The sequence below is a fragment of the Grammomys surdaster genome, unplaced genomic scaffold (assembly GCF_004785775.1).
Source record: "Grammomys surdaster isolate TR1022 unplaced genomic scaffold, NIH_TR_1.0 205, whole genome shotgun sequence".
NCBI classification, from domain to species: Eukaryota; Metazoa; Chordata; class Mammalia; order Rodentia; family Muridae; genus Grammomys; species Grammomys surdaster.
Window position 1 is genome coordinate 3,549,215 of NW_021604650.1, and position 18,739 is coordinate 3,567,953.

The following is an 18,739-nucleotide window of genomic DNA, read 5'->3' on the forward strand; positions in this document are numbered from 1 at the left end:
CCTCTGTAGACCAGGCCAGCCTCAAACTCAGATCTATCTGCATCTTCCTACTGAGTGTTAGGATTAAAGTTGTGGGCCACCACCACACCTAGCAGACTTATTTTTTAGTGATATATGTATGTGCATGTGTTTATGGTTTCCATGAATACAGGCGCTCACAGAGTAAGAAGGATTAGATCCTCTGGAGTTACAGGCAGTTGTGAGCCGCCTAACATGGATACTGAAAGTAGAACTTGGGTCTCTGAAAGAGTAGCCCCTGTTCTTTACTGCCAAAACTCTCTCTAGCTCCCTTCTTAGATATTCTTATATTTTTACTGGTCGTGGTTTACCAATGACCTCCACAAGAGTCATCCATGATGACTTTTAAAGTACAGACTCATAAGAGAGGATTCTAGGAAGATGATGAGAACATTCTCCATTTACTTGATTATTGCCCTGACAGAGTCTACTAACATAACTATTGTGGAATTCTGTTGAAGGCTTGCAACTTCCAGGGAAAGATTCAGACATTAAAGTTAATTTCAGGTTTTACTATAGTAATAACCACTTTTCTACATCCTCCAGGCCTCACCAACTAAAACCCACGAAGCAGATGTGCATATTTTTTACAAAAGTGTAGCACATAGCTTTAAGGAGCCAGGATGGATCTTGTCATTTAGATATTTGACACTTGCGCTATGATTGCAGATTTCTGTTTCTAACAAAATGTATAGACAAAGAGCAGGGAGCTATTTTAATACTGTCTCTAAGCGGTTACAGTGACCTTACATTTGATCCCAGTGACTTCTGTAGGACTTAAAAGGCTGCTAAAAGGCCAGATGTGGTGTCATGGGAGAACATAATAGAGAAATCCTATCTCCAAAAACAAACACAATGGACTGGTACATGCCTGGTGGTTGTGGTGGCTGCACACACATTTAATTCTAGCACTCCAGAGGCAGAGGTATAGGCAGAGGAAGTTGGATCTCTTGAGTTTTTTGAGGATAGCCTGGTCTACAGAATGAGTTCCTGTATAACTAGAGCTACATAGAGAAACACTGTCTCAAAACACCCCCCCCATAAAAAACTCCAAATAAACAAAAAAACTAAAATAGCATAGTGGTACAATGGCATACATTCAGAGAATGCCCACACAGAGAAAACAATAAGATTAAAAAGAAGCTGGCTTAAATATATACCAAGTGTGGTTTACACTCTTAAAAAAATCCCAGCATTTTAGAGGCGAGATGAACATGAGTTCCAGGCACCTTAGGCCATGTGACTAATATTTTGTTACAGCAACATTACACAGACAAGAGATGACAAGAAGGATAGCATCAAACAGACTAATGAATATTTTGGGAATATTAGAAGAAAGAGAGGAAGGGAGAGAGTAGGAAAAAACATAATAGAGGTAAATATATGGACAGTTAATTCTCTGGAATGATGGTTCAGTGTCTAAAAGTACTTGCCAAAAAAACTGACAGCCTGACCTTAATTCCTATTCAGTGTACAGCTATCACCACTATCTACTATTAGATTTTATCACCCAAAAACAAAGGTCTGTTAAGCAATCATTTCTCATTCTTTCTTCCCTGTAGCCCCTGGCAACCACTGATCTTATGTTTTCTAGATCAGGATTTATCTAATCTGTGTTTCACATATCTAGAATTATATAATAGTAGCCTTTCATCTGTGAGTTCTCTCACATGGCATACTTTCCATGTTCATTTGTGTGGTTTCATTTTTTTTATGTCCATTTATTGTATAATTTACCATATTTTGTTTATTCATTCATCTAGTGATGAAATTGGAATTATTTTAACCTTTTAGCATATAGCTTTTCTCCTTCTGCTACCTGGTATATTTATTTAGCAAGATTTAGTCTTACACATTGGGCAGCACTTGCTCACTGCGTGTCATGTCAGGATCTCACTGTGTCATAGGCTTGGAACTATGTAGAGCAGTTTGCCTCAAATTTACAGAGATTCTCCTGCCCCTACTCTACTGAGTGCTGCGATTAAAGGTATACACCAACACACTCAGCAGCATACTGTGTTTTGTTGTTGTTATACTTGAAGAAGACTGACACTGTGTTTACATAGTAACTTTAGCAGACTGTAAATATGGATTAAATGTAAAGAAGTTTTTTTTTTTTAAAGAAGTTTTATATTAATTGTTGACAGGAGAAATGAACTGAAAATAGAGAAATTTAAACTGGTATTCACTAACTCACATTTCTTTCTCTATTTTTTTTTTCCCTTCCCCTATTTTTGGTTTTTTTCAAGACAGAGTTTCTCTGTGTAACAGAAGCATGGCTGTCCTGGAACTTCCTTTGTAGAAAAGGCTGGACTCAAAGTTCCAGAGATCCACCTGCCTCTGCCTGCCAAGTGCTGGGATTAAAGGCATATGCCACCATGCACAACTCTTAATTCATACTCTTGAGACAGATTAGGTCAGTCTTTAAACCTTTACTGAAACAGTGTATCTCAGTAAGTCTTTTGTTTTGCAAGTTACCTGGTCTCTGTTTTTATCATGTATGAAATAAATACTGGCATTTATCATGTAGAATTGTAGGGTTAAGTGAGGTATTGAGTAAGAGAACCAGCACTTGATAGTGTAGTAAACATGGCCTAGGGACTGATGAGTATTTTTAACTGCACCTGTTGTCCTTTTCATTCTTTGATGTGGTTATGATTATCCTTCTCAAGTAATTTCCTTGTGTATTACTAATTATCTTTTTTTTTTTATTACTAATTATCTTAAGAAAGGATAGATTCTTAATTTGGACTTGTGGTTTGTTTACTTAATATATTTAAGATTATGGCTTAATCAAACTCCTTTTTGTGTAGGGAGTCGTCGGATGGTGGATGTCATGGATGTGAACACACAGAAGGGGATTGAAATGACCATGGCACAATGGACACGATACTATGAGACTCCAGAGGAAGAGCGAGAAAAACTCTATAATGTTATCAGCCTAGAGTTTAGCCACACCAGGCTTGAGAATATGGTGCAGCGGCCTTCCACGGTTAGTCTTTATCATTTTCCCACATCCATCCACCCATCCATCCTTCTCTTCCTTCCTTCCTTACTTAAAACTTACTGATTTGTGTGTGTGTGTTTGTGTGTGTGTGTGTTTGTGTGTATGTGTGTGTCTGTGTGTGTGTGTGTCTGTGTGTGTGTATGTGTATATATGTGTGTGTGTGTGTCTCTGTGTGTGTGTGCTTCCCATCATGAACTCCAGTCTTACTTTCCATCTCCTCATATCTTCCCTTCATCCTTGCAACCTCCCTTCTAAAAAAAAACAAAATATGACGTAGAAAACATCTCATTGTGGAAGCTGTTGTATGTCACAGTGTGTTCATTGCAATAAGTCATTGGTCTGTTTCAAAATCTCTGGCTTCTGTGACACCATCAATATTGGATCTTCACCAGGACTTCTCCCAGCTATCTTGTTGTCTCCCTGTGTCGTAGAGTTGCTGCACTGTTAAATCAGCAGGACTGGCCCTTTCATGAATCCTATCTGTTAGCAGATGGTAAAGATTTTGGGCCATCTCAGAGTCCTGAATCTGGTCTTGGGTGGTAGCTGAGTTTGTCAGTGTGCAGGCTTTCTCTAGCACTGCTCCAGCTAGACCACCCAATGCTGTCGTTAGGAAGCTGGATCAGCTTTCCTGCTTTCATGCCCTTGGCCTGCTCTGTCCAGTCAGGGTGAGGAGCCCATTCTCCCAAATGCTACAGCCCATGAGAGACTGGATCAGCTCTCCCACTCATATCCTCAGGGCTGGCTCACCTGTGTCTTTGTCAGTGAGGAAGCAGGGCTAGTCCTTGATCTCAAGCCCTTGGATTCAAATCTCCCAACTACTGACTACTGCAGGTAACCACAGGCATTGGTGAAGTTCAGGGCCTGATCTCTGGAGCTGGCAAGGGACATAGCCAACTCTCTTTACTACTGTAGATGGTCAAGACAGGGAGCTACATTCTCATTTTCAATAGAAGGTCTTTATATTGGAAGAATTTTTATAGCTTTGTACATGCCAAGATTAAGCTAAATGTGGGAAAGAGTATTGGATAACAGTAACTTTTCATTTTTAGAAAAATTCATTTTCCAAAATCATTTAATTTTCATTGGAATCATTTTGATTCATATCACCAGGAACTTAGTTGGGAACTTGGTCTTTCAGTGATCAATAAGAATCTTAGAATGTTACTGGGAAACTGCCTTAAAGACTTTCTGTCCTATAGATTTATGCTTGCTAAGAAACTTAAGGGAATTAATTGGGTTAGGTTTGGGAACGTGTGCCTTGTTTGGTGGCATAAGTGTTCAGTCCTAGCACACAGAAGGCAAGTAGGAGAATCTCTTGAGTTTGGGGACAGCATGGTCTGCATAGCTAGTTCGAAGACAGTCTGAGCTGTATAAAGGAGACCCGTGCAAAAAATAAAGAACAAAAATTAAGGGAAATTTTGTTTAGAGCAAGTTGAATTTTGCACCTCCAATCTATCCACTTCGCTAGATGAGAATTTTATGTTACATGTTGTAGGATTTAGTAGGTAAATAGTAGTGATGAATGAGTTGGTCTCATTGGTTTTGATACCCTACTACCCTAAAGTTAACTTTCATTTTGTCTATCTTTTGGGTAAAGTACTGGCTGTCTGCTCTAGTGGGAAAGCTGTTCAGGAAGTGGAGTTGGCTTCACTTTAGACATGTACCTATATATTTTTGGGTCTCTTCTCCCTTAATTCCTGACCATGAACTCTAGCCAGGTGTGGTGATTCCAGCTACATGGACGTCTAAAGAAGATCTTAATTATGCCCTTTGCTTTCAAAAATTAATATGTGGTATTTGCTAGTAATATGTTTACTCTACATGGATAGAGTACAGCTAGTAATTTCCAGTATTATGACTATAGTTTATTGGTCTATATAGCAAAGAGAAAAGTAACTCAGTATTTTGCTAGTTTGATGAGTCAGTGTATATTTTGTTTTGCTTTTAGTTTTTTTAGGGTTTTGGAGGTTCTTTCTGTGTAGCTATGGCGTTTTTGGAACTCACTATGTTGATCAGGGTGGCCTCAAACTCAGATCTGCTTGCCTCTGTTTTTCAAGTGCTGGGATTAAAGATATGTGCCACTATGCCCAGCTTTTGTCATTGTGTATTATTGGACCAGATATTCAGCTAAAAGCAGAGATTCTCATGAAAATAGGCTTCTTTCCCACAAGAATGACAAGAATCTTTCCTATATTAGTTAGCATAAATACACCTACCCCAGGTGCTAAGATAATGGTTTATGCCACTAACCATTTTTAATAATTTCATTTTTAATAAAAAATTCAGTAAAAGGAAACATGAAGCCAAAGCATGGTGGTCCTTGTGTGTTATTCTCAGCATTTAGGAAGTAGAGACAAGAGGATTGCCTGTACTACAGAGTAAGCTTTGTTTCAAAAACATGAGAATTATAGTTGCATTTCTTATAAATGTATTCTGTAATAGTTCTATAATTGTAATTTAAAGATGATTACTTAAATATAGAGCTCCATTATTAAACATCTGGAACATTAGAACCATATATGAAGTCTACATTGTACTATTTTGAATATCCCTAGGTTTGGCTTTTTTAGGTTTTTTTGTTTGGTTGGTTTGGTTTTTTGGAGACAGGATGTCTCTGCGTAGCCTTGTCTGTCCTAGAACTAACTCTGTAGGTAGTCCAAGCTGGCCTCAAACTCAAGAGATCCACCTGCTTCTGCCGCCTCCCAAGTGCTGGGATTAAAGGTGAGCACCACCACTTAGTTTTTATTGTTACTGTTGTTTTGTTTTAATTATTTTATTTTCATGTGTATGGGTGTTTGGTCCAAATGTTTTGTGTTGTGGTTGTTGTGAGCTGCAATATGGGTGCTAGATATAGAACACCTAGTGCCCTTAATCATTATACAGTCTGTTGTGTTGTCTGTCTGTCCATCCTTCATTGTTCTCTCCCTCCCCTTTCTTTGACTTTTTTTTCTCTCTTTTTCTTTTTTTAGAATCATTATGTATACCTGACTGGCTGACTTGGAACTCAGATCCTCCTGCCTCTGCCTCCTGAGTGCTGGGATTAATGTGTGTACTAACATGCTGAGCCATTTCAAAGATTAGAGCTAATCACCAAACTGTCCTTTTGAACTCAGATTTTTGATAAATCAGGAACTCAGTAGTTTCTATGCCACATACTAAATTTCTTTTCTTTTTTTTTCTTTTTGATACACTTTTTTTTGAAACATAAGTGTGTTTGTATATGTACATTATGTAAGGGAATTGATTGTCTTTTTTTTTTATTTTGGTTTTGGTTTTTCGAGACAGGGTTTCTCTGTGTAGCCCTGGCTGTCCTGGAACTCACTCTGTAGACCAGGCTGGCTTCGAACTCAGAAATCCGCCTGCCTCTGCCTCCCAAGTGTTGGGATTAAAGGCGTGCGCCACCACGGGAATTGGTGGTCTTTTTCACTATGTGAGACATAGGGATCAAACTAAGTCAACTTTGTATCTTCAGAAACTACCTCTTAAAAATTTTACACATAAACACGTTTTCAACTCTACTATACCAGTATTGACAGAAGAAGGTTCCTAGTTGTAAATTGTCTTTAATGAATCCATTTTGACCAGAACTGGCTTTACAGTTATGTTACTGGAACCACTTCTCTTTTTTATCTATTTACAGAATGTTTGTCTTTTGACTCTAAGGCTCACATATTTTTAAATTTTATTTTGTGCAGTGTACATTTATAAAGGAGTTACTTTCTTGACCTTAACATTCTCTGTAACCCCACTGCTTTTCTTGGACGCTAAATGTCTCTCTCTCTTTCTCTCTTTTTTTTATAAAGGTGGATTTCATTGACTGGGTAGATAACATGTGGCCAAGGCACTTGAAAGAAAGTCAGACTGAATCAACAAATGCCATCTTAGAGATGCAGTACCCTAAGGTGCAAAAGTAAGTTCCTTGTTTTTGTGTACTTTCCTCAGTGTTCTGTGAGGTATAATATTGACAACAGTCCATCCCTTTTCTAGCTTTGCTGTTTTAAATCATCAAATTGATAAGGAAGAATATGTGAGTCATTACATAGCGCATGAATTCATAATAAAGGGAAAGACTGTATGATCCTGGAAATGTGACATAGAACTGGATTCCTTTAGCAAGATATGATGTTCCATGACTTGACGCAGAGTTTCAAGGCCATCTTGCTTTAAGTAGCAAATCCCAGGGCAGCCAGGAAACCTTGCCTCAAACCCTCCAAAAAGGAAAGAAAGAAAACGTACTAGAAGTTTATTAGATGCCAAAGGGTTCACTAGGGAAAAGAATGTCCTTTTAGTGGGTAGTTTCTCTTTATCAGTGTACTAATTAAAGCTGCTGCTTCTCTTTGGTTCAGGTACTGTCTAATGAGTGTTCGAGGCTGCTATACTGACTTCCATGTGGATTTTGGAGGTACTTCTGTTTGGTATCACATCCACCAAGGTGGAAAGGTATGGTCATAGTTAGGATTGGAATTAGAAATTATATGATTTGCATGCTTAATATAACCTGGAAACTTAGTAATATAATATTAGGAAACATCATTCATATCTGAAGAGAATTACAGATTCTGTTAACTTTTGTAGCTATTCCATTGGAGTTTTAGTATTTATGTAGGCCAGAGTCATTCTACCAATCTTTGGCCAGTTCTTAAAGCAGAAATTTTCCAGGTGAAGTTGAAGAGGTAATTTTAGGAGGACAATATCATTTTTGTATCTGTAAGAAAAGTAACATAGAGAAAGGGAACATAAGTTTTGGATCTATTAACCAAAAGTCCAGCAAATTAGGATTCAGCCAGCTCTCCCTGTCTGGAGATATTGTTCTGAAATGTGACCAAAGGAAATACTAAGTCTTTTTGAGGATTGGAAAAAGTACTGTCAATCATAAAAGAGTTATATTCTAATAATAATAAAATATATTTCATCTTCTCCTGAGTTTTTGTAAGTAGTATATCAGAATTGCAGTCTAGAATTAAAAGCAGAGGTTTATAGTGTTAGCCATTCCTCCACTTGGAGGAACTATATTTATTAGCAGAAACAGAGCTGGGATGAAAACAAGAACTTAACATAGAACAGCTGGACCTCTGTATCCAAAGTTCTTTTGTTTACTTGCATTTGTGTAGATGGGATCATAATTTTGTCCTATTGATCTTAGTTACTACATTGAGACAAAGCAGCCTAGACCAATATCTTAGAGTTGATTAATTATGTCTAAACAACTGGGCTGTTTAAGCCTCTAGCTAGTTATTAAGGAATTACCCACATAATAAGCCTCTTTCTCTTAGTGTTCAGGGTTCTTCTACTGCCACAATCCCAGGAAATCTAGATGCTGTCAGACCAAGTGATTGACAAGAAAGGTGTTAGTTTGTATCTGAACTACCTAGATAGTCAAGTCTTCTACCTTCCAATCCTCTTTGTGCCTGTTTATCAGTTGAGGGAGACGACTGGATCATGTCAATAGCTGTTAACAGACTGAAGTTTTTTAACTCACAGGTCTTCTGGCTCATCCCCCCTACAGCCCACAACCTGGAGCTGTACGAGAATTGGCTGCTATCAGGGAAACAGGGAGACATCTTTCTGGGTGACCGGGTGTCAGATTGCCAGCGAATTGAACTCAAGCAGGGCTATACCTTCGTTATTCCCTCAGGTAAGCAAAGTAGGGGAAAGTTGGTTGCTTTCTAGGCTTCTTAAAGAAAGCTGATTATGCACAAGGCTCTGAATTCAATGTCTGGCAAGGCATGCATGTGCATGAGTGTACAGTCAGTACCAGACAGACAATAGTGTTTTCCTGTTTTTATGGAGTGCACACAGAGAATATGTATTTAAAAACATAACAAGGGCTGGAGAGATGGCTCAGTGGTTAAAGCACTGACTGCTTTTCCAGAGGTCCTGGGTTCAATTTTCAACAACCACATGGTGGCTCACAACTATCTGTTACAGGATCCAATGGCCTCATCTGGTGTATCTGAAAACAGCTACACTATACTCATATAAATAAAATAAGTAAATCTTAAAAAAAGAAAAATAATAAAAGCAGTGCTTAATACTGGCACAGTGCTTCTCAAGTATATACTTTTAGACAATATATTAATCCCAGTAATTCAGAAGTTTTACATGTCTTCTCTAGTGAGGAGAGCCAACTTTCCCCACCTGAATGAGGAATGCTGAATCAGCAGTTTTGTTTTCTAGGCAGAGTTTCTCTGTGCAGCTCCAGCTATCCTGGAGCTTGTTGTGTAGAACAGACTGGCCTTTGCCCTGCCTCTTGTGTGCTGTGATTAAAGATGTACGCCACCAAGCATGACTAAATTGTGGATATTTTCATTGCATCTTAATTCTAAAATAAATGCTTATGAAAAGTATAAATTTTGGAGTCTCTATCTTTTTGAGAATTCTGGTATGCATTTTCCTGCTCAGTACTGCTTTGGTCAAATACTTAAATCTGTTTTTATTTGAAAAAACTACATAAGAATATTAATAAACTGTCTTGTATGGAGCTGGCACATAATTGGTACTTCAAAAAAATGGTAGCAGCATTTATTAAAAGTTTCTTGCACTGAGGAAATAACATGATGGTAGAGTACTTGCTTAGCATGCATAATACCCTGGGCTTTATCTCTAGCAGTTAAAAATTTAAACATCCACACATCTTTTACTGAGTGTGGGATCATACACTTATAGTCCTAGCTATTTGCATGTGTTTGAGACTAGCATGAGCAGCATTTTAAGACCCTGTCTTAAAAATAAAAAAAAAAAACTTGTTCCTTAGATATATATATATATATATATATATATATATATATATATATACTCATTTAAAGCTTACTAACATATAAAATACAATTTATTCTAATTTTAAAGAGAAAATTGAGGCTTTGAGAGATAAGTAACTTGACCAACCATTAAAGGACCCTGGGCTATGCATCAAGGACTTGCTTCTAAAAAAAGAGAAGAATGTAATCTAGAAGTCTTGCACTATTCTGAAGAAACTGTATTGCAGTATGTGCTTTCAATCCTGACTCTCTTCCCTGTCTTCCAGGTTGGATTCATGCTGTGTATACTCCTACAGACACATTAGTGTTTGGAGGCAATTTTTTGCATAGCTTCAACATCCCCATGCAATTAAAGATATACAGCATTGAAGATCGAACACGGGTGAGTAATGTAACAATTATATGTGAAGGTGTTTCCCCATTTAAGATAGATGTTAGGTGAACATGGTAACACGTGCCTCTCATCTTTGTAGCACTCAGGGACAGGAAGATTGTGAGTTTAAGGCCAGCCTGCCCTATGTAGCAAGATCAAAGAAAAAAACAGGCGTAATAAAGAGATTGATGGGACGAGATGGCTTAGCAGGTAAAGATATTGATGCTATTTGGTAGCAGAGTTCAAGCCCCAGGATGAACATGGTATAAGGATAGAACTGACACCTTATACCTTAGGTTACCTTCTAACCTTCATATACATGTACTGCTGTCTTCTACTCAGGGATTCGTGGATAATTTGTCACATTTTTACATTGTTTTTTTCATTAAAAAGTTTCCACGTATTGTGAACATAATAAAAAAAAAATTACTGGACCCTTGACACTTGTTTTGGGGGACTTTTAAGTCTGTGAAGCTGTTTTTCTTGGACATTTGTATAATCCTTTGAAACATGTTTTTTATTTTTACGCTCGTGAATAATTTGTGGAATGGGGATGATCACTTCCCATCACAACTTTGAGGTTTCCTGCCTTTATTTAGATTACCAGTCCTCCCTTTCTTCACTTTCCCATTGTAAAAACACAAATATCTTTTTCTTTCTTTCTTTCTTTTCTTTTTTTTTTTTTTTTTTTTTTTTTGGATTTTTCAAGACAGGGTTTCTCTGTGAGCCCGGGCTGTCCTGGCACTCACTCTGTAGACCAGGCTGGCCTCAAACTCAGAAATCCACCTGCCTCTGCCGCCCAAGTGCTGGGATTAAAGGCGTGCGCCACCACTGCCTGGCTTACAAACATCTTTTTAAAACTAAATTTTATTTATTTTGTGCATGTATTTTGGGTTGCTATGTCAAGTTAAAAGACAACTTGCCGAAGTCAGGTTCTCTATTTTCACCATGTCCCGGGAATGTGATTGAGGTCATCCAGCTTGACAGCATGCATTTTTTTTTTTTTTTTAAGCATAGAATAGAGTTTATTCAGGGCATGGGGAGGGGAGCCAGAAGGGTAGTGGGGGGGTGTGTGGAGGCCGGCTATGATCACATGGAGAGAGGGGGAAGGGAAGGGGAGAGGGGACGGGGGAAGCTACAGGCAAGAGATCAAGGGAACAAGAGCATCTTTAACCATTGGCAAAGGCCATCTTGTTGAGCCCTTCCCTCCCCATTATAAGTGTCAATATTAATTAGCTATCATCAAATTTATTGAGATTTTTAAAAATATAATTTATATTTGACCTGAACTCTTCAAGAACTTTCCCAAAAAGTATTAATATACTTCAAAGGCTAATGGAGAAACATCGTGTATTGTACTTAGTTTAAGGAGACCCAGTGCCTGTTATTTCTTAGCTCTCTACTATTGCCAGAAAGAAATTGCCTTTTAGATGAGAAAGAAGAAACTTCTGGTTACAGCCATAATCATATAAGAGATCCAGGTCTGGGTCTGGTCATATGCTTCATTGGTTGTATGCTTCTTGTCTAATGATAAAGTGATTTCTTCACTTCATAATGATACCCTGTGACCTGGTAAAAGGATTTGAAAAGGGATTCCTTTTCATTTTAAAATCACAAAGACAGCTGGACATCATAGGGGTGTGGATTTTGACCTTAATATGTAGCCTTTCTAAAAAGAGAATGGCGGGGTGGGCGCGGCAGGGAGAAGTGAAATTTTTTTAAGACAGGGTTTCTCTTGTGTATAACAGCCTTGGCTGTCAGTGGCTGGTACTGGTTCATGCCTTTAATCCTAAAGGCAGATGCAGGCAGCTCTCTTTGACTTTGAGGCTAGCTTGGTCTACAAAGAGAGCACTCCAGGACAGCCAAGGCTACATTACATGAAGCCTTGGCTGGAAAAAACTAAAACCAAAATAAACAAAAACAACCCTGCTTGGTTTTAAACTCACAGAGATCCACCTGCCTCTGGGACCCTGGTGATTAGATTAAAGGCATGGGCCACCATGCCTAGTTTAATTGTTTGGTTGGTTGGTTGGTTGGTTTTGGTTTTTTTGAGACAGGGTTTCTCTGTGTAGTCCTGGCTGTCCTGGAACTCACTCTATAGACCTCTTGAACTCAGAAACAAAGAACTCTTGAACTCAGAAATCTGCCTGCCTCTGCCTCCCAAGTGCCGGGACTAAAGGTGTGTGCCACCACCACCCGGCTTTAATTTTATTTTTCAAGACAGGGTTTCTCTATGTAATTCTGGATGTTCTGAAACTTACTATGTAGACTAGGCTGGCCTCAAACTCACAGAAATCTGTTTGTCCCTGCTTCTTGAGTGCTAGGGTTAAAGATATTAGCCAGAGGGTAGCAGATATATTTTAGAATGGCATCTGGCATCTATCTTCCTTGTTCATTGATTTATGATAATTTTAGTTTATTTTATCCTTGACAATGGTATATCCAAGGGGCATTCTTTATATTTCTGAAATAATTTTTAAGATGCCCTGAATTGGAAAGAATGCTCATGCTACAAAGATATTGACAGATAAAACCACACAGTTTAGTCTGATTGGTAGGTGTACTACAAAGCACAATCCAGGGGAACTCAAGGTAGATGCTGGACAAAGGCTCTGTCTTCTAAACAGCATGCAACTTGAGAATGAGTTTAAAATTATAATTTTATACATACAGGGATAGACTTACTATAAGTGTCTCTCTGTGTAGTCCAACCCTGCCTTGACCTTGCTTCTTGCCTTAGCCTCTTGAGTGCTGGGATTGCAGTTACAAACTCCATTCCTGTCTCTCAAAATTGAGAGATTGACAAGAGTTCTGGCCTCAGGTGCCAGGTTGAATTTATAAATTGACTAACAAGAATTATTCCTGGCTTAATTATTATAGTTATAGAGATTGTCTTTCATATTCCCTTCCCTTGAAAATTGTCATTGCCTTGTTTTCTCATTATTCTATTTCTGTGTAGGTTCCAAATAAATTCCGTTACCCATTTTACTATGAAATGTGCTGGTATGTGTTGGAGCGCTATGTATACTGCATAACCAATCGATCCCACCTAACTAAGGAATTTCAGAAAGAATCCCTTAGCATGGGTAAGTATCTTGATTCAATGAACTTTTAAGACACACTAGAGCTGACAATATACTGTAGTTCCAGTTTGGGCTGTTTTGTTTTGTTTTTGTACTTGTCTGTTTGAAAATTCCAAATTCGTTTATTGAGGTTGAACACTAAATACACAAACAGATATAAATTATGGGGCTGAATGAAATACTGTGATCTAATCTTTGATTAGGTTGCTATATTCATCTCCTCAAGATAAGTGATACATTGTTTTTGTTTTTTATTAACATATATATTGATTTCCTTATGATATATTCAAATGTCTTGTCTTTCATTGCTCTCAAGTCTTATCTCCCCTGCATACAGATCTCCTTTCTTCTTCCTACCTAGTCCCTGTCTACTTTGATTTTCTTTCCTTTTTTTTGGTTTTTCAAGACAGGGTTTCTCTGTGTAGTCCTGGCTGTCCTGGAACTCACTCTGTAGACCAGGCTGGCCTCGAACTCAGAAATCCGCCTGTCTCTGCCTCCCAAGTGCTGGGATTAAAGGCGTGCGCCACCACCGCCCGGCTACTTTGATTTTCTTAAAGGGAGGTTTTCTTCTTTTTCTTTTTTTAAAGAGAATTTAATTAATTTATTTTTATTTTATATGCATTGGTGCCTACATGCATGTCTATGTGAGGATGTTAGAAGATCCTCTGGAACTGAAGTTACAGACTGAGTTGAGTGTGTGTGTGTGTGTGTGTGTGTGTGTGTGTGTGTGTGTCACAAGTCATGTGGAAGAGCAGCTAGTTCTCTTAACTGTTGAGCTATCTCTATAATTCTTTTAGTGGGTTATCAACTAATAAATAGAGTTACCATAGAATCCTGTGTAAAGGATTATTATAGAAATATGGGCAACAAGTAGCTACAGCACTGAAGAAAATTTCTCTCCCTCTCCCTACAACCAGGAACTTCCAAAAGATCCAGGGAGGAGAGGGACTTAGGAGCAGTACTTGCCTAGCAGTACCTGACTGTCCATAGACTTATGTGAGGCTCAGGGCCTTATGATGCCCTCCTATCTATGATGGAAATTGATGGCCCAATTTTATTCGGTTTTTGTGTATCATAAACAATCAAAGCCACTTAAAATTCAAGATTCCTGTTTTATTCCTGGAATGTAGCATTGAATAGTACACCATCCCTTCCTGCAGCCACTATATTCTTTCTGTCTCTCTGGTTCTTGAGCCTTGGAAGAGGTGATATATAGATTCCCATTTAGGGTTGAACATTCAAGCCTTTGACCAGTTAAATATGTTTTATTATATACAAGTAGTCAAAATCTTCTGTTATGAAGTAGTTTATATAGTTTAAATTCTTATTAAATATAATACATGCATGTGTACTATAACCATATACCTTTCAGGTAGATATAATTAGCCTGATTTTACAAATGAGAAACCTTTTTTTATTTATTTTTATTTTTATTTATTTATTTATTTATTTATTTATTTATTTATTTATTTATTTTTTCCGAGACAGGGTTTCTCTGTGTAGCCCTGGCTGTCCTGGAACTCACTCTGTAGACCAGGCTAGCCTCGAACTCTCAAACTCAGAAATCCGCCTGCCTCTGCCTCCCAAGTGCTGGGATTAAAGGCGTGCGCCACCATCATCTACCTCAAGAAGCCTTTTTTTAAAGCTTTGTCTTTTTGTTTGTTTATTTTTCTGATCCTGGCACAAATGAGAGAGTCCTCAGAGTCCCCTACCCCTGCCTCTCAAATGCTGGGATTAAAGACATGTACCACCATCATCTGGCACAAATGAGAATTTGAACCTTCAAGATTTTTTTTTATTTTTCTATGATATTATAGTTAATAACTGATAAAGCAACACCTTAGACTAGTCTGATCAGACTCTAATCTCTTTGTTTTTCTAGTTTTGTGCCTTAACATTTGCCTGTTGTCAAAAGAAATGCTTAATTATATCAGTGGTAGTATCTTCTTTCTAAAATTTTTTTATTATGGGAATGTATGAATATATTTACCACATATGTGCTTGGTGTCTGCAGTGGTTAGAAGAGAGTATCAGATCCCATGGAACTAGAGTTCTAAATTGTTGTGAACCATCTGTGGGTACTAGGAATCGAACCTGGATCCTTCTTTGCAAGTGCAAGTGTTCTTAACCACTGAGCCATTTCTCCAACCTCGACATGGTAGTTTCATAGATATATTTATTTTTGTCTTTTGAGGCAGGATCTCACTCCACCTGGTCTGGAACTCACTATGTAGACCAGTCTAGCCTGGAACTCACTGAGATCCTCCTGCTCTCCTTGTCAGTACACTGGGAGTAAAGGTGTACACCACCTTACCCAATTCCTGCAGGGCTATTTCTGTTTGTAACTTTGATTTACAGAAACATTGGCCTTATCATTTATAACCTTGGACCGTACTGTGCTATTTCTCTTGTTGATAAACTATCCAACTAGCATTTATTTCCTTTGCATTTGTAGATATGGAATTAAATGAGTTGGAGTCTGGAAATGGTGATGAAGAAGGGGTGGATAGAGAAGCCCAACGCATGAACAGTAAGCGATCTGTGCTTACCAGCCCTGTTGCTAATGGAGTCAACCTGGATTATGATACACTTGGCAAAGCCTGCCGAAGTCTTCCAAGTCTGAAGAAAACTTTGTCTGGAGACTCATCTTCAGACTCTAGCCGGGGATCCCACAACGGCCAAGTTTGGGATCCCCAGCGTAGCCCTAGAAAGGATAGGCAAGTACATCTGACCCACTTTGAACTTGAAGGTCTACGATGTCTTGTAGATAAGTTAGAGTCACTGCCACTGCACAAGAAGTGTGTCCCTACAGGGATAGAAGATGAAGATGCTCTGATTGCTGATGTAAAGGTAAGCAGCCATTGACATGAGTAGGAAAGTCAAGTTTCTTGATTTGGAGGGAGAAAGTACAGGGATTATGGATATTTCAACTACAGGGAAGTTAATATGTACCTGTGTCAGCACTGCCCAGTGTTTGAATTTCTAGAGTGACATTAAGTCACCATTCTGAAAATAGGAACATGTGTATTTAGTGTTGACAAAAACTTGAAGCTTACCACTAAAAGTGGTGGGGGTGGGGGGAAACAGTTGAGATGGCTCAGTGAGCAGACCTGATGACCTGAGTATGATTCCTAGAGATGGAATAGCAGGTACATTCCCTTGCTACATCAGCACGAGGACCTTGATTTAGTTTCCAGGACCTGTATTTTTAAGCTGAAAAAAAAGAACAACAACAAAAAAAAACGAAACAAACAAAAACAAATAAGGCAAAACTTAATGCAATGTTGTCCATCTGTAACCCTAACATTCCTACCATGAGATAGGAGGTAGGAAACTGGCCAGAAGCTGATTCTGTCCTCCCCAACCATATTCTCTGTGGTTCCCTTCCTACCCCAAATAGTCTCCCTTTCTGTCTTCATATCACATATATTTCTTTACCCTGTGTTCTTTCCTCTTCTCTTTTTCTTTCCTCTTACAGTTTCTTTTCTATCCCATTCTCCCTCCCCTACACAAATATAGATTCTACATAATATCCTGCAGTTCGATCCATTGTCTTGAAATCCCATGGTTTTATTTTTCAAAAACTTTATTATTGTATAGTTATGTGCCACATCTTAATTATCCATTTATATGTTAATAGGCTCCTTAGCTGGTTACATTTCTTAGCTATTAAGAATAGTCCAACAATAAAAATGTCTATCCAAATATATGTGCTATGGTGAATTGGAATCTTTCAGGTATATACCCAGTATTGTAGGTGGATTATGTAGTAACTCATCTTTTAGTTTTTTGAGGAACTGTCATTCTGACTTTGATAATTCCTGTACCAAATTGCATTTCCACCAGAAATGTATAAAAATTCCTTTTTACACAGGTTCTCACTAGCATTATCACTGGATTTTTTTTTCCCTTTATTATCATTATTATCATTGGACAGAGACATGTGTTGCAGTGAGATGGAGATTGAACTCAGGTCCTTAGATTTGCGTGGCAAACTCTTTACTACAACCAGCTCTAGTCATTGGTCGTCTTTGTAATTATTTGAACCAGAGTGAGATGAAATCTCACAGCAGCTTTAGTTTACTTGGTATTGATGACTAAATACACCTTTTCAGATAGTCATTGAACATTTGTATTTCTTTTGTTTTGTTTTGTATTTTGAGATTGGGTTTCTCTATATAGTCCTTGCTGTCCTAGAACTCACTCTGTAGACCAAAGCAGCCTCAAACTCAGAGATCCATCTGCCTCACAAGCACTGGGATTAAAGGCATGAGACCCATCACCACCTGGCTGGCTTTGTTTCATTTTTTAAATAAATGATAATGTGTGTATTTGTGTGTGGGTATGTGCATATGAGTACAAGTGCTTAAAGAGGCCAGAGGTATCAGATTCTCTTGAAGCTGAAGTTTTTGTATTTTGAGTTGCCTGATACAGATGCTGGGAAATGAATTCCTCTGGAGAGTGATACATGCTCTCAACCACTGAGTTATCTCTGTGGACCGGGTCTTTCTATGTTACCTTGGCTGTCTTGGACTTCCCTATGTAGACCTGGTCGGCCTTAAACTCACAGATATTTTCCTGCTTCTGTCTCTTTAGTTGTTGGGGTTAAAGGTGTATGCTACCATACCCGGCTTACAAATTTGAAGTGTGTTATGTTGTATTTTAGCCGGGTGGAGGTGATGATGACTCAACACCTTTACAGGCCAGACTGATCACAGGACAGCTAAGGCTACACAGAGATACCGTGTCTCAAAATGAAATAAAATAAAATGTTATTTACATGTATGTGCCTGTTAAGGCCAGAGGAAAGTATTAAATTCCTGGAACTGGAGTTACAGGTATTTCTGAGCCAGTCCAGTTGGCTGAACAACAAATCTGCTGTCCTCTGAAGGAGCCACAGGAGCTTCAAACCACTGAGCCATCTCTCTAGACCCCAGGCCCTTCCTTGTTGTTCAGGGATATGTTTGGTTTTGAGACTGGATCTCTCTACAAAGCTCTAGCTATCCTGGAACTGACTATGTAGACCAAACTGGCCTCAAACTCACAGATAGCTTTCTACCTCTTCCTCCTGTGTTCTGGGATTAAAGGTATCTGCTAGTAAACTCAGCTTCCATTTTAAAAAAAAAAAAAAAGAAACAAACAACATACTGTTTTAGTGTGGAATCACTTCTTTCTTTTTATGACATGGGTTCCAGGGATCAAACTTAGGTCTCCAGACTTGGCAGCAGGTGCTCTTTCCCCACTGAATGGTCTCACTAGCCCTCATCCATGTTTTCTGCTATCAATTTTGATGTTACAGATCTTTGACCCATTTTGAATTGATTTTTGTCTTGAGTAAAAGAATCTGATCTTTTACATGTATAGTCTAAGCTAGTTTTCCAAACATCACTTGGTGGAACTGTCTTTTTTCAATGTATATTTTAATACTTTTGTCAGAAATTAGGTGTCTGTACTTGTATCTACAACAACCTCTTTTTTTGCAGCTATTCCATCACAAGTT

General features: G+C 38.4%; 1 protein-coding gene across 1 annotated transcript in view; it reads left to right on the forward strand.

The window, feature by feature from the left end:
- Kdm2a (lysine demethylase 2A) overlaps nt 1–18,739 on the forward strand; it is a 74,011-nt gene that overhangs the window by 30,937 nt on the left and 24,335 nt on the right. The window contains exons 6-12 of the mRNA XM_028771290.1: nt 2,832–3,010; nt 6,829–6,935; nt 7,372–7,465; nt 8,507–8,660; nt 10,050–10,165; nt 13,116–13,242; nt 15,695–16,089. Of these exons, the coding sequence (XP_028627123.1) occupies nt 2,832–3,010; nt 6,829–6,935; nt 7,372–7,465; nt 8,507–8,660; nt 10,050–10,165; nt 13,116–13,242; nt 15,695–16,089 (1,172 nt within the window). The remainder of the gene's footprint in view (nt 1–2,831; nt 3,011–6,828; nt 6,936–7,371; nt 7,466–8,506; nt 8,661–10,049; nt 10,166–13,115; nt 13,243–15,694; nt 16,090–18,739) is intronic.